The 16,340-nt window shown below is 34.8% G+C and overlaps 2 protein-coding genes across 3 annotated transcripts; both read right to left on the minus strand.

The window, feature by feature from the left end:
• Positions 1 to 2,448: 2,448 nt before the first annotated feature.
• On the minus strand, positions 2,449 to 5,387 carry LOC142614174 (putative pentatricopeptide repeat-containing protein At5g52630). Its single transcript, XM_075786720.1, has 2 exons — positions 5,202 to 5,387; positions 2,449 to 4,744 (listed from the first exon to the last, which is right to left on the minus strand). Exons 1-2 carry the CDS (start codon positions 5,280 to 5,282, stop codon positions 2,552 to 2,554), a joined length of 2,274 nt encoding a protein of 757 aa, XP_075642835.1. The 5' UTR covers positions 5,283 to 5,387; the 3' UTR covers positions 2,449 to 2,551.
• A 2,057-nt stretch (positions 5,388 to 7,444) lies between these two features.
• LOC142613350 (serine hydroxymethyltransferase 2, mitochondrial-like) lies at positions 7,445 to 15,375 on the minus strand. Of its 2 annotated transcripts, none has more exons than XM_075785665.1 (16): positions 15,125 to 15,375; positions 14,968 to 15,018; positions 14,774 to 14,860; positions 14,494 to 14,615; positions 13,263 to 13,339; positions 12,578 to 12,702; positions 12,088 to 12,180; positions 11,152 to 11,244; positions 10,853 to 11,050; positions 10,395 to 10,499; positions 10,143 to 10,208; positions 9,921 to 9,998; positions 9,364 to 9,475; positions 9,163 to 9,273; positions 8,877 to 9,047; positions 7,445 to 7,853 (listed from the first exon to the last, which is right to left on the minus strand). In XM_075785665.1, exons 1-15 carry the CDS (start codon positions 15,218 to 15,220, stop codon positions 8,899 to 8,901), a joined length of 1,563 nt encoding a protein of 520 aa, XP_075641780.1. In that variant the 5' UTR covers positions 15,221 to 15,375; the 3' UTR covers positions 7,445 to 7,853; positions 8,877 to 8,898. The 2 variants fall into 2 exon arrangements, with proteins under 2 accessions (XP_075641780.1, XP_075641781.1); XM_075785666.1 differs by having other exon boundaries at positions 7,445 to 7,838; positions 15,125 to 15,335.
• Positions 15,376 to 16,340: the final 965 nt, after the last annotated feature.

Raw genomic sequence — 16,340 nt, forward strand, 5'->3', positions numbered from 1 at the left:
TGTATAAAATGAATATTTTTTAGCGGTCGAATAGTCAAATGCAAGTCACATCATATATAACTTTGAAAGTTGTACTTTACCTTAATGGGGGTGAGCTAATTACCGAGTATCTTTCTTCTTAAATTAAAAAATAGACTTATTGGCTATTGCCTAATGTGTGGCTAAGAGCATTCGTTAATAAAATCCTTAACTTATGGTCTATTTGGATGAAGGGGGAAAAGAGGGAGAGTGGAGGAGAGTTGGCTAAAAATGAATTAATTTTGTGCTAAATCTACTCTACTCCTCCTCCTTTTCTCTCAATCCAAACAAACCATTAGGATAATGTTAATGGGTGTTCTTAGGACAATTATTAATAAACCATATTAAGAAATTTTTAACGTCAGTTTTATGGAAAATATAAAAATCTGTCAAAAAAATTAATTGTTTTATCATTTTTCATAAAATGTTTCTAAAAGTAGTTTTTAAACTAATATTCTTAGGGCATCCATTAACATTTCCCTTAAAATTAATAGGAAATTGAGTTGTTTTCCACTAAAATTTCCTAGAAGACAACTCTATCTATCTTACACGAAAGTTTAATTAAGAAAAATAACTTGATCTCATGCGAATCTAAACAAAGAAAGTCAAAAGATAGTTTTGTCAACTTATTTTAAGGTCGCTATCAAATATAAGAGAACGACATAATTTTATAGAAAATACTTTCTAAAATACGATTCATTTTCCAGAGAATATTAGTGTCGAAACAAAGTATAAAGTATTAAGAAAATGTTAAAGTAACTAAATATTTTTTCTTTACTTTTCTATTTCTTTTTCCTACTTTAGCTTTTAGATGGGGAAACAGATTCCCTTGTAGCTGTTAAGGTTGTTTTGTCGAAGGAGAACACTAACACTTTTTTAGTCCAATTTTGAATGAATGCAAGTCGATGCTGGAGAGATGAAACAAATAGGTGTGCAGATTTCCTTCCAAAGAAGTGATACTTGGTGTAAGAGCACTCACAGTAGTGGTGCTATATAGGTATATTGGTATTTTTTAACTTCTCAAACACCAAAAATGATACTCCAGCAGTGGAGCTATAACAATTTTTTTTTTGCTTCCAGCTATAGTGCACATCTAAAGATAAATGTACACTGTAGCTCAAAGGTAAAAAAAAAATAATAATAAATAAATAAATTTCTCTCTCTCTTTCATTTAAAAAATATTTTCTCTTTCTTTCTTTTTCTCACTCTCTCTGGCTTCTCTTCTTTCTTCATTTTTCCTTCTGTCTCTCTCTTTTTTTTTCTTTTTTTTTTCTCTCCCTCATCTACTCTTTGCTTCGCCGACCTGTTCTTCGCCAACCTGTTCATCTAATCTCTGCTTCTCTTCTTTCTTCATCACCGACCTGTTCTAGATCGTCGATCTTCATCGCCGACCCATCTCACTCAGTCCTCCATTTCACCGTCGATCCTCATCTTCATCACCCACGTCACCGTCTCATGCCGCCGACCCATCTCGCCCAGTCCTCCATCTCACCGCCGATCCAAGCTCCACCGACACCGCCTTCATCGAACTCAAGAGCGCCACGGATTTCGTGGGTCAGTGGTGGTGTGGCTGAGTTGGTGGTGAATTATATAGTGGTTTTTGGCTAATTTGGATTTTTGGCAGTGTTTGTGGGTGGTTGTTCTTGGCTTACTAGTTGTTGTTGGGTGGTTGTGGGATGTTGTTCTTAGTTGGTTGGCAGTGGTGGTGGATCGGTTTGTGGTTTTTTTTTTTTTTTGATGTATTATTTTATTGTAGTAGATATATTATTTTATTGTGATGTTTATATTATTTTATTGTGTTGAAAGTTAAAATAGATCCACTGTTGCAGTATGTTTTGTAAAGTGAGTGAATAAAATAGATAAAGTAACTTTTTTGTGGAGCTAAATTGCTAAAATTTTAACTTCACTACTGTGAATGCTCTAACATGATATACCAACATTTAAGTCTTATACCAGCGGGATTCATCTCTATACGAGAGAGATGCTATATATATACCGGTTATACAAAATAAAAAAATAAAACCCTTTGTCGGTTGTGTCCAACTTCTAGATTTTATAGTCTATGTATTGTAGCATCCTGTTAGAGTTTGATTGTTACCGAAAATTTGTGTACTCCTACTATTTCTCGTTAATGTAGTTGTTTCCTTCCTTGGATAAAAATTTATTTATTTTGCACAAACACACCTTTTTGCGGATACCATAACACAAATAATGTTGTTTAAATCATAATTTATCGTTTAAGTTACAAGGCTCTTGACTACATACTCAAAATTCTATTATTGTATGATTGTGTTATTACCGAATAGTTATTACATTCAGACTTTTGTATTACTACCCATTCCTATTTCTTAGTTCATCAGAATTTAGTATGCCAAATGTACCATAGGGTTGGTATGAACTTTGTATTTGACCTTGTATGAAAACAGAAGGGACTACACAACACGCCTCTCCGTCTATCAACCTCAAAAAAACATGTTAAAGTTCAACGAGAATAACAACCTTTTGAATTTATCCTTCCACCCAGACAAGGATATCAAAAAAGACCACTAAATTCTCCACAAGAACAGTGTCCATTGACAAATTTATGAAGCCGCTTACTATCTCGAATGACAATTTCCCTAGCAGTCAGTAACGAGATGAACTTAACAAAATTATGGCAGTCCCTGCACATAAAGATACTCTTGATAACTCGTATTGGCGCAGCATTTGGTGTGTTCAACAACGCAAATGCAATGGCCAACTTTTCACTGTGATATGCAGTAGAAGAGTTTGTCTTTTCTTCATCCCCATCAGTAACCTCCAAAGCTTCTAGTGACTCATAGCCAAGGCTCTTCGCCTGGTCAAGCAAGTTTTCCAATGATTTGTAAATATCTGCACTATGAAAATGCGACTTGTCATTTGGTTTAAATGAATAAACCTTGTTTTTTATGCTAATCCAGCTCCAATCATGTAATTTTTTTAGTTTCTCTTCTTTCATCATTTTTCTCACCCTAGAAACATCCTTCCATCTACCTGCAGAGAGGTACATATTTAACACCAAAACATAAGTTTCAGTGTCTTTTGGTTTGAGCTTGAGTAATTGTTCAGCAGCATAAAAACCCAATTCTAAATTCCCATGACTTCTACATCCAGCCATCAAGAGCGACCATATAAACTCATTGGGCTCAAAATCATTTTTCTTAATAAAATCAAAAGCTTCATTTAACCGACCCAACCTCACAAACATATCAATCAGGCATGCAAAGTGGTCCATTACAGGCTTAATCTTATATACCTTTTGCATCATCTCAAAGTAATTGAGTGCTTCCTTGACCATTCCAGCATGGCTACAAGCAGATAGAACACCCACAAAAGTAATCTGGTTTGGTCTAACACCAGCTAGTCTCATATCCTCAAAGAGCTGCAGCGCTTGTTGAGACTGGCCATGCTGAGAAAAACCTGTAATCATAGAAGTCCACAATATCATAGTTCTTGTATCCATCTCCACAAAAGCCTTAGTTGCTTTCTCAATGCTTCCACACTTATTATACATATTAATTAGTGCAGTGCCAACTACCACCTCTGACAAAAACCCAGATTTAATGATCTGAGCATGAATTTGTTCCCCCTGTTCTATGGCCACCAATCTACTACATACAGTTAGGATACTTGAGAAGGTGAATGAATCAGTTTTCATGCCTGACTGGTTCAAGTTAAAGAAAATGTTGAGTGCCTCACATCCACTTCGGTATGCTGAAAGATCATCCTCTGCAAAATCCATCATCTGGGCATGGCCAGAAATCATTGCATTCCATGTAACCAGGCTAAAAGTTTCCGTTTTATCAAACAATTTCTCAGCCTCACTAATACATCCACATTTAAGGTACAAATACATGATGGAATTTTTAATGGGTAGAGAGGACATATAGCCAAGTTTAATGCTTAATGAGTGAATTTGTGCCCCTACACCCAAAGACAGCATTGTACAACACAAGCTCAAGACACTAGTCAAGGTGAACTCATTGGGTATGATGTCCTCAGTAAGCATCTCAGCAAAAAACCTCAAACCCCTTGCAGCTTCTCCATTATCACCACAAGCGGATATAACTGAAGTCCATGAGATCACATTCTTTTCCCTAATCCTCTGAAAGGCTTTAATAGCAGATTCTAAGTTGCCAAGTTTGGAGTAAAAGCTACAAAGGGAATTGCCAACACTTGTGTCAAAGTCAATCTGGTATTTGATAATATAGGCATGAAATTGCTTCCCCAACATGACAGAGTACAATGAAGAACAAGCATTCAAAGCAGTTCCTAGCGTGAAATTTGTAGGAAAAGCCCCAGCCTCCAACATTTCTTGGAAAATCTGGATGGCAATCTCAGGCTGCGAATTGTGAACATAACCAGTCATTAGGGTTGTCCATGAAACAACATTTCTTCTAAGCAAATTGTCAAAGACCTTCTGAGCATTTTCCATGCTTCCACATTTTGCATAAACATTAATCAGGAACGTCATGACAAACAAATCTTCTTGTGTTACTGTTTTCATAATATGCCCATGAACAATCTGTGCTTCTGAAACCGAATTTTTGTTTATGCATCCTTGCAAGAGGGGGACATAATAAGAAGATTCGAACTTCGTCCCCTCTTTCATTATTGAAAGTGCTTCTCGGAAGTCCACCGACCTTATTTCTGAACTTCCATCCAAATGGGCCTGTGTCTGATTTCTCTGATATGAGATGCTTGGACTCTGAGATACATTGATGCAGATTTAGGATCATCCCAGGTTTGATAAAGCACATTAAATTCAAAGTGCTTTAGCTAATATAAATACAGCAACCTTAAATTGTGGCATCAGGTAGTTAACATTAAACTGAAAGTTGTGCTGAGTCAGCACTTAAAAGCAAGTACAAGTACTTCGGAAATGATGCACTAACAAAAAAGTTTTAGTAACTATAATATTTTGAACATATTATCCGTCGCTAAGAAATGCAAACAACACAAACAAGGAGGATGGTTTGGAACACACATATACACACACCCATATTGTCTGCATACAAGTCTTATAATAAGGTTTCTTGTAACAAAACTTGTATAACCAACACACAAATATTACAAGATTTTAATGTATTGTTTAAATTCTACTTTTATAGCAAAAAGTGGTATCAATAAAGAATTTAGAAAGTAATTTAGAAAAGAAGAAGTACCTTTTCGGTGGTGGGGTGCTTCCTGAAATCTGGGTCGAGTTTGAGAGTGCGAGTAACAGCAACTGAAGGCAAAGAAGCCATGAAGAATGGATTTTTGGGATATCAAGGAAACTACATAGTGGAGAGAGTGGAGACTCGGGAGCAAGTATTATTATTATTATTATTATTACTTTATCCTATGCTATCTGTTTGGATAAAATTGTGGAGGGAAGGGACGCCTTTCTAACTTGGTCAACCTCTACCACCCGCTGGAAATAGTAGAGACCAGAGAGTATAATTGAAAAGATAAATTTACACTGGTCTTAAAACTACGCACACAGAGTTACTACCTCTGGCTCTGTACTTGAATTTGGTACGGTATCAATGAATTGACACACCACTTTACTAAATTGGCACCAAAGTTTAACTTGATCGTTGATATAGGCTCAATTCCCGTTACTTTTTTTTTTTTTTTTTGAAAAATAAAAATGTGAATTTTCTAACTGAATGCGACCATAGTAGCATTTCAGACTTGTTGATCCAGTATCTTACCAGTTAGGCCACTCAAATGTTGGTGGCAGGTTTAACCGTGTTGTAAATTAAGAATTATTTATATAAAAAATATGTTAAAAAAATTAGACAAATCAATTTTTAAATACCTAAAAATAAAATTATATACCATATTAGCAGTAAATTAATAAATTATATCACTTTTTTTTTTTAGGAATGAGAGTACCTAAACCTCTTTCGAATATCTTACTATTTCCACATGTCATTAACTTAATAGTCATAGACTCATAGTCATATGGTCTGGTGGTATTTATCCTGTTTTTGTGAGGTTCATATTTGGGAATCAAATTCTCTTAAAAATTTATTATGGTTGGTGACGTGCTAAATACAATATTTATTATTAAGCTCTTTTCATGCAACAAAAATATAAAGAGAGCACAGTAATGTTTCTCTTGTAGAAAATATTTTAATAATCATATCCGTAAATTACAATATAGAAACGTATGGTGTTAATGTTCAAATTAAAATATAAAATGATAAGTTATTAAAAAAAAGGTTTAGCTTATTAAGAAAATAAATCAAAAGATAAAATCATAAAAGAAATATTCTCCTTTCAAGGCCGGTAGGATCAGTGACCCAATGACCTGATCACTGAGTGTTTAAATTGCACTAAAAACATGTCTAACGTCTGCGTTTACATTTTACATAATGGGACCTACGACTACAGTGCCCCTGAAATAAACGCAGCAACTTCAGCTGAAACGCATAAACGGAAACCTGAACCCACCGTTTCAATAAAACACTGCATGTGTGTATTGTTCATGAACCACATCTCTTAAGGAAACGCGTTGCTATAATTCTCTAAACGGTGCGTTTTGTTTTAACTTAAAAACCTAGGATATTTCACTCATCACTCATCACTCATCAAACCCACGAAGCAGAGAGGAGTGAAACACAAAACGGTGTGCAACGCCAACGGGTAATTTCGCAAAATGGTCTTCTTCTTTCTCTCAACTGCCGTGCCAGCGATGTCTTCAATGCACTTCAATGCTCCGTCATCTTCCTCTTCAATGAATTGCATCTACCCACCAACTAATAAACCATCAAAACAGAGGAAACACAATAATTGCAAACCCATTAAGCAGAACAAACAAACCCGATCCCCTCTGTTTTCCTTCGCTCGAGCCCACCTTCTCTCTCCTTGGGACGTTGTTGCCGCCACTGTGGGCGAGAGACGCTGCATTTATTTGTAAGTTGTGTCTAACTTCTCATACTCTCTGATATGTTGGTGTTCTACATTTATCTATAAGTTGTGTTTTGCATAAGGATCAATTGTGTTCAACTTTTGTGTGTGGTTTATGTGTTTTCCGTGTAATTAATCTTTAGGTTTCTCTCTCTTTCATGTAATTTTGTGTGCTTCTTTTCCTGCCTATGTTTGTATCTGTAAGCTAACAATTTATTTTCAAGGCCTAGTGATTTAAACATGGAGGAGAGAGAGAGAGAGAGAGAGAGAGAGAGAGAGAGAGAGGGATGCATCATAAAATAACCAAGTGACATTTCTTCCTCCAAGTGAGGTTGAATTGATCTTAATGGTTAGCAATTTGTGGAATTTCAGATTTTTCTATCCTGGAGTAGGTTCAACCTTGAATTCCTTTCTTGGGTGCCATTGTTTCGACCAGCCAGCTCTAGAATTGCAGAAACTGTGAAATACTGCTTGCCAAATGACGCTCTTATCTGACTGAACATAGCGTAAAAAGAAGAAAAACACACTTGTCCATGCGTATCATTATTATTCAGTTCATTAGCCAAATGAAGGTTAGGAGAGTTGCGGAATATCAAGCCTAGAAGGCTTCAACGAACACAGAAAAATCTAATTCAAAAACTGACTCAACTTCCCCACACCCCCAAAAATAACCTAAAAATAAAAGATATTAAAATTTAGAATATGCTAGTTGACAAAACAATTGACTAGTAACAATCAATGTTTGTAATTTGCAAAGCATCAGCTAACAGAATTTTAATTTACACATTTGCCGTGAAATTTTAAACAGACATTATCTGGATTATATAGATGAAAGCTCAACATGCTCCCATGCTTTTGTCTCCCCTTCATATAGAACATTTTGACGCAAACATTGATGGCCTGTCCTGCAAGGAATGTATCTGAAAAACAAATTAGAAGTGTTAATGATTTTATGTATCTGCAAAAACAAATTAATAGAACGAATGTTTTATACATGAAAAAACATATTTCCTAGCGTTTCAACTTAGGCCACTAGTGTTTTAACACAAGAATTAAGATTTTAAATTTTTAATCATGTATGCGATGCCATTTATATTAAGATCCTAAATTCACAAATACCATAAAATTGAATGTCTTACTAAAAAATTCTTGGTAAACTACTAGAAAAGTTGTCGCATCAAGCTTCAGTGTTATTTACAAATTTTAAAAAACTGTTACCAATGGTTAAAGAAGAAAATGTGCTAAAATTTTAAGTGCTTCTTTTAATAGCCTAAAAATAATTGTACGCATGCACATAATTTAAATCCGATATCAAACGTAATAGGCAACCAACTGCTAACCCGCTAAACCTCTAACTGCAATACAATAAAGAGCAGGCATATTATCCAAAATATAATCAAAAAAGGCAAAAATAAGATAAAAATTTCATTAAATTATTTAAAGTAGAAAGAAGAAAAAAAATTCCTGACATGGAACAAAAACAATAGGAGAGATCTGCTAAATGGCACAAGTGCTAGAGTCAAATTAATTGGTTTATAGATACATAGATTTTGAAATAGCTTGCATCAATCAACTTAAAGCAAAATGTAAAATAGCAGCATATGCTAAAATATAAAAGAGAACATATATTGCTTATGTCATTCAAAATCACACAAATGCGCACAGATACATTTCTTGACAGAAGATATATCAACACTACTGCTAATATTTCAATGATAATAAGTTAACTATATCCAGCAAAACATCCATATATCAATAGTTATTAGGATACTTTCTAAATCTACATCTAGCAGTACCAGATACTGAGCACAACTATGTATATACAAAATACAACCATAAATTCAAAACATGTTCCAAGATAGAAGTTTTCTATGGCCTTCATCCAACAAATAAATGAGATGCTGGAGACATCTGGCTCAAAGAGCCAGCAAGATGTGACAAACCTTGCACCAAAAACAACCTTCTTCAGCAATTGTATTTCATTGTTTCTTTTTCAAAACCAATTGTTGGAAACTGCTTAGCATACTCCTCAACCTCATTCCGGAGCTTTCCAATCTCAGATTGAATGTGCTCATCTGATTGCATGGTTGCCACAAAATCCTTCAACTTTGTTCCTGGATTTATAGTAACACAACACGTGTGAGCATTACAATAATAGCAGAAAACATTCCTCACTAAACATTAGAACTTTATAAAAGAAACATTGTGCATCTAAGGATAAAGAGTAACCTTTAGCATCAGCCTTGATCTTCAAGGCCAACTTCACGGCTGCATCAAAGAAGTCAGCTACTCTTACAAAATCCTCCTCTATAAACCCTCTAGATGTGAGGGCTGGGGTTCCTGAACCACCCGAGAACAGATATTCGTCAAAATAAAAGCAAACAGCCAATAATCAGCTGGCATAGGATAATCAGAGGAGGGAGCCCTTACCCATACGAATACCACCAGGAACCATGGCAGATACGTCCCCAGGAACAGTATTTTTATTTGCCGCAATATGAACTAATTCCAAAACCTTTTCAACTCTTGAGCCATCAATACCCTATGATATAAAATTTTCAAATACGTTAATGATCCCCTTTCTCATATATAAATTGTTTGTAGCCACCTATAGAGAACATCCCTCCACTATACATCAAAGTTTTATGATTTTCCCAAATGAGTATTTCAAAGTAATTGGATCAATTCATTAAATTCAACTTTAAAACTCGTCAAGAATAGGATTAACAAGTTTTCTGCTCCATTGAGTTTTGTGAAACACAATCACTAATGAACAGAGGGTTTACACAACAAAATAATACAAATTTTGTCGGTCACTTTTTCCCTTTGACATCCTATTGACTCATTCCAGTAAAAGTTCTCTTCAATAAATCATAGAAAAGTGTTCTTGAAGAGTTTATCTAATATGCAAAAACATCTGACCATAGTCCTTCAAGGAAAAGTAAATTGCTAAATAAAACAACTGCCAAAGTAATATTTCTCTTTACCTTGTTTTTCAAATTTACCAAGACTAGATGGTTCTCAGTTCCACCAGATACAAGTTCATAGCCCTTCTCTAACAAACTCTGCATGCTCAGAGAAAGTAGAAGAGCAAGCTATCAGAGTAACATATTGAGATAGATAACGTCAATAAACACAACTAAAGAAAAAGAAAACCAAAGAATATATCCAATTTGATAAATGTTACAAAAAGTACCCATTCATTGTACCTCTGCAAATTTCGAGCAATTACTGAGAACTTGCTCTTGATAAGCCTTGTACTCCGGAGTTGTGGCCTATAATCACAAGATAGTCCAAGAGCCAAAATTCCTATGAGCTTGGCTATGTTTCATAAAAGGAAATTTAAAAAAAAAAATAAAAAAATAAAACCCTATCTGGCATTTTATAAATACCAAAAGGATTTATGAATTTGATCAATATGTGATTTCAGTTTATTTTGGATAAAATCAAATTGAAAAAACCTGCTTCAGTGCAACTGCTAAACCAGCTATGGTATGATTATGTGGGCCACCTTGAAGTCCAGGAAAGACAGCCTGATTGATTTTGTCTTCATAATCATACAACACCTGTTGGAAAAAACTTAACATTCAATAATTCATTCTAGGTAATTCACTTCAGAGCTTACATAACGTCATCACAGGACTGAATATAACTAGCACACCAATAGCAAAACCGGTGGGAAATGCTTGAATCAACTATAAAGCAAGGCATGCCAAAGGCTTTGTAGCTGAATTGGCACCTCTACATGTACAAAGTGCTTGGGGGTCTAAGGGGGAAAGGGTTCGAACTACGGGGTTAGCAGCATGTTGTAATTATTTCTCAAAAAAAAACTATAAGCAAGGCATGAGTTACACTTTTTCCTTTCCCCATTCATCATCTTCTTATTCTTTTTTCAAAAAAAATTAAAATTAGGACTCACTTCTTTCCCTTGTTTGTTAATCTCTTTCACCCCCTTCCTAAAGAAGATCATAGCTCCGCGTGGGCCACGAAGGGACTTGTGCGTTGTGGTCGTCACAATATCTGCATATTCAAAAGGAGATGGAATAACACCAGCTGCAACCAATCCACTGATATGTGCCATATCAGCCAGCAAAATTGCTTTCTGCTTATCACACACCTGTCAAAATTATCAGAAATATATGTTGTAAGCTAACATTATAAGAACTTCTCTAATGTTTGACCATAATCATTAGTTGTATAGGTCAAGCCAAAGTTTACCTTGCGAATGCGTGCATAGTCATAAAGGCGTGCATAAGCACTCGCACCAGCAACTATTAGTTTTGGCCTGAAAAGCGTGGCACTTTTCTCCAACTGCAGATATTTTTATTCACATGGGTCAGCCCTTCATAATAAAAATTATAAAGAGAGAGAGAGAGAGAGAGAGAGAGAGAGAGAGAGAGCAGTTTCCCAAAACAATCTGAAACAAAAGTAAAAAATATATGAAGGGCTAACATTAGCCCTTTGCCAAATCAGAACAGAAATCCTACCGAAGCCATGTGGAAAGAGGAAGAAAAAGTCCTCAATTTTCATTGCAACCGTATACTTCCTTGATATATAGAAATTAGAATAGATGACAAATATAGAATGCTTCACCCATAAGTCATTGGAAAGCCAAAACATTTTGGCACCTCATCACTCACTCACAGAAAATGCAAGGGTTAACATTCTGATTCCAAAATAGATTGAACTCTTTGATTTGTGGTCGTTCTAATAATTTGTAAGAATTCTCGCAAGTAATTTATTGGCATATAAACAACAGTGACACACCATGTGCAACATCAATCACAACACAATTTTTAATGTATAAAGAAGCAATTGGGACCAAAATTACATACTAGTATACTACACTCCCTACATGTTGCAATTGCCATATTACTTATATAATTTCAGTTCTTTTGCCAATATTATCTGCAGAACATAAACAGACAACACTGTCTCAAAATTCTACTTCTGACCATCGACCTAAAAAATAGTGATCTTAGAGACAAACACAGCATCACTGACAAAGAGATATAGGATTCGAATGCTAATTTCTTTATAAAAAAAAATAAAAAAAAAGGAGAGATATTTCTGAGTATGATAGCAGCATTCCAAAGTGTAAATTTGCTATTGATTAGAATGAGCATTTCCACAAAAAGATAAAAGATAAGATACCTGGTCGTAGTCAATATAACCAGTGCTCTCATTTAATCTGTATGGCATTGTCTCAAAGAATATAGACACAGCAGATATCTTCTTGGTGTCAGTCTGCACAATGGCAAAATAACAATGAATACTTGTGTAGCATAATGTATGTAGATAAGCAACATTGCCTTTCAGAAATAACTACTGTTATTAAATTCCATTTTCAGATATCAAAAGTACTACAGACCACAAGAAGTTCAGTTTCAAGTGTTCGCTGACATTTAATTAACCCGTGCATCACAGTAGCATACCAATAGTAGGGAGAATAGAAAAAGCACTGTTAATTTAATTGACATAGATTGTTACTCTAACTTTTCCTTCCCAGGCCAGAAACGAAATTAAAAGCACCAGCCATAACTGAAAACTAGGGAGAGGTATGCATTTGGTAATCAATAATCACCAACAGCAGAAAAACACAACCTAATTCATCAGGTAAAAGTTCAACTGAATATATAGGCACCTGATATCCATGTGAAAGATGTCCACCATGAGGTAGATCAAGAGCCATGATTCTCTCATGAGGTTTCAACAGAGCAGTGTAAGCTTGAAAGTTAGCAGGGGATCCAGATAGCGACTGCACATTGACTACAAGAAATAAAGTATGCATTTAAGCAAGTATTAATTATACATTTCTCTTTGTGAGGTAAAAATGAAAAGTTGCACCATAAAGTAAATAAATAAGCAAAATTGAACAAAGATAGAGATGCAGTTGAGATGATAACAAGTTCCTGACAATATAAATGTGCATTAGCTTTCCAGAAAAATACAAGGATTGGCATTTTCACAAATTGAGGGAAGACTTAAACGATCATAATAATTTTAACATGGTAATACAAAAAGAAAGCCCCTATATCAGATTAAATTAGACTTCTAGTCAACAAACCCTAAACTCTGCAGCTTTTTAGCCCACCTATATAGAATGTAGTGAACCCCTAAAGCCCAAATTTAAATAACCATTGCATATCAGTAACATGTGATTATTCTATCATTAAGGCTCTCTGGAATTATTTCTCTAAATCTGTGAACTGTAACTTTAGGCAAACATTTGAGTGAACATCCACAACATTAAAAAAAAAAGACTGTGATTATATTATATTATTATTGTTCCCCTAGACGGCAACACAAATTATAGTTAGTTCAATTACCTCCCCATTTTTCAGGATCCAAATGAAAAGCTTCTAATGCACGCTTTTGACATAAGGATTCAGCCATGTCGATGTACCTGAATAAATAAATATTCAAAATATATATCACATAAAACATCAAAGTGTAACGCTTTAAAAACAGGCAACTTGCATTCTAAGGTTAAAACTAAATAAGAGAGGCTGACATTTGATCTCTCTTTAATTCGAAAAAATTTATTTTTTCCATTCTCTCCTTCATATCAAACACGTCCTAATCACTTCAGATATTAAGAGTTTTCTTCAATAAAAACCACTAAACAACACAAAAATTAAAAGAATAAAATTCTTACACCCTCTAAGTTTGAGGTTGCTTCTAAATAAGACCCTTGACTATAAAAACTAGTGATATATACCCTTGAGACTTGAGCAATTACAACAATATCAACACGCCCCTTCCATTGACATCCAGTAGGTTCTTGCCATTAAACTAAACAAAAATAACATTGTTTTGGGAAGAAAAATCTAGGAAGCACGGACACGGACAAGAGCAATGTCTAAAAAATTATAACATGAAACGGCCAGTACGACACAGATACGGCACCTTAAATGAAGGGTCCATGCTTCCTAGAGAAAAATAGAAAAAACAACATAAATTTGTCCTAGGTTAACAGAGAAAATGCAACAGACCATAACGGAAGAGGCACATTGACATGAATGTAATAGTTGAGGAACCAATCTAACAGTGACACAAAACATAGAATGTGTATCGTTTATTTTAGCTAAATCAAAATTGAGGCCAATATTGATATATAAACATAGATATAGAAGTGTTTATATATGTGTGTGTTAAAAATTTAAAGGTTAAACCACGTATTTGGTACCTATCCTTTACACTATATTTCAATTTGGTCTAAATCCTTTCAATTGTGTCAATTTAATCTTTAACCTTTCAGTGTCGTGTCAATTTAGTCTCTATCATTATCTTTTAGATGAAATTGCTGACATGGCACACGGGCAAAATAGAAAATTAGTTTATTGTCACATTAACGGAAGATCATTTTTCATTTTGGCCGTTGATTACGTCAGCAATTTTCATCAAAAAGATAACGACAATGACTGAATTGACACAATACTGAAAAGTTAGGGATCAAATTGACACAATTGAAATGTTAGAGACCAAATCGAAATATTGTATAAAGGATAGTGACCAAATACATATTTTACCCAAATTTAAAATTATGCATAGACATACTCGTTTCCACCGTAGTATCTAGCTCCAGGATACCCTTCACTGTATTTGTTGGTCATGACAGACCCAACAGCTTGCATTACCGACAACGACGTGAAGTTTTCGGAAGGTATAAGCTCAAGCCCCTACATAACACACAGTGATTTCTTATATAAATCTAAAAAAATTCTAAACTAAAAAAACTTTTCAAATTTAAGCCTCATTGAAACCAGCAATCATTTCAGATTGAAATATCCTAAACAGCAATTCTATTCACTTTCACTACGAGGAAATGTATGGTTACCTTCCATTGGCGAGCTTTTTCGAGCTCGATGATGTCGGCAATGACGGGATCGATGACTTCAAGTGGTTCATTCAATTGCTTAATCCACTGCAACAAAAATAACCAGATCTATAAAATCGTTTTTCAAATCAGAGATCTCTAGAGAGGAGAGCAAAATGAGCCTGATCGAAACAAGTGAACAAGAAATGGCTTACAGTAGCACGAGATTTTTCCTTATCCTGAAGTGCCTGGTTGGCCAAAGAGGACTGCGATCGAAAATGGAAAATAATCAATAAATAAATGGAAATGGAACGTTAAAGGAAATATTGGCGGGTAAAATAAAAATTGGAAATGAAATGAAGTGAAAAGTACCAAATGATTAACGAAAGGTCGAATCGAGTTGTTGATGGAGATGGAGGAGGAGGAGGAGGAGAGTCTGTTGCGAAGAGCAATCGCTGCCATTGCCATCGCTCTCTCTCTTTGGAGTGGTCTGTCTGTGCGAGAGAGAGAGTGTTTGGAGTTTATGGAACGCTTTTGTTATTTGGAGAGGGGAGTGGGAGTGGGAGTGGGTGGGTTGGTGGGTGAGGTTGATTTGTAAAACAAATAGTAGTAATAGATACCATGTGATTGGAAAGCGCGCTTGTCTTCTTTGTCTCTCTCAGGTGTCACTGCCAATTATGTGACGTCACAACCGCCATCCTCAACAACCCCACCCAATACGGTGTCGTTCTGCCATTTTGGGCTTGGTGTGTTTGTAAAAGTTTCGGACTAAATCACTCCTGCGTGTCTAGGAGTTGCCTAGTTGGAGTGGTGCGCTTTGTAAAAATGTTGTGCCACGAGCAGGGGTGCCATATGCCATGAGTTCTAGTAAGCCGGGTCAATGATCACATGCGCAAGGCCTATTTTTTATTCATTAAAAAAAAAAAAAAATAGTGTCATTCTCATTTGAGTAATAGATCATGGAAATTTATGACAAAAATTGTGATCCTAGCATTCTATTTTTCTCTTCTGAGTAATGAATTGTGACAAGTTGTGGCCAAAATTGTGATCCTAGCATTTTCATTTTCTTTTTCTTTTCTTCTTTTCTTTGGTATAACGATCTTTCTCTTTTCTTCTATATTTATAATTATATACAATTTTAATAATAATAATAATCCTATTATCACAATGTCATTAAATTTATTCCTTTCACAATTTCTTTTTGATAATGTATGAATTGGCATCACCTTAATTGGTTAAATGTAATTGACAAACTTTTAATTATTATATTAATATGCTAAATTTGAATTAAAATGAAATTATTAAGATTCAATCCCCATTAAGAATATTTTTATTCTATGGACAAATTTACTCCTCATTTTTCTAATTGGTCAAACTAAAATTTATACACTTGTGAATTGAGCCTATCACAATTTTGTCACGCTAACTTCTAAATTGTTATATTTTGAACACTCAAATTTTAGATTAAAAAATAAAATTGTTAAAGAAACGCATGCTCCAAATGTGCAAAAAAAAAAAAAACACACTTATTTTAGAGGAATTCTTAATAATTTAATTTGATAGAATCAAATCTTAGGGAGTCAAAATT

This window comes from Castanea sativa, chromosome 10 (genome assembly GCF_040712315.1).
Source record: "Castanea sativa cultivar Marrone di Chiusa Pesio chromosome 10, ASM4071231v1".
Classification (NCBI taxonomy): domain Eukaryota; kingdom Viridiplantae; phylum Streptophyta; class Magnoliopsida; order Fagales; family Fagaceae; genus Castanea; species Castanea sativa.

Excerpts from the sequence above, each read along its gene's own strand:
- LOC142614174 (XM_075786720.1), bottom strand. The coding sequence starts at position 5,282 with ATGGCTTCTTTGCCTTCAGTTGCTGTTACTCGCACTCTCAAACTCGAC. Across the intron at positions 4,745-5,201 it reads AGCACCCCACCACCGAAAAG|AGTCCAAGCATCTCATATCA; the intron begins GTACTTCTTCTT and ends AATGTATCTCAG.
- LOC142613350 (XM_075785665.1), bottom strand. The coding sequence starts at position 15,220 with ATGGCAATGGCAGCGATTGCTCTTCGCAACAGACTCTCCTCCTCCTCC. Across the intron at positions 9,476-9,920 it reads TGGTAAATTTGAAAAACAAG|GGTATTGATGGCTCAAGAGT; the intron begins GTAAAGAGAAAT and ends TTTATATCATAG. Across the intron at positions 9,048-9,162 it reads GATCAAGGCTGATGCTAAAG|GAACAAAGTTGAAGGATTTT; the intron begins GTTACTCTTTAT and ends CTATAAATCCAG.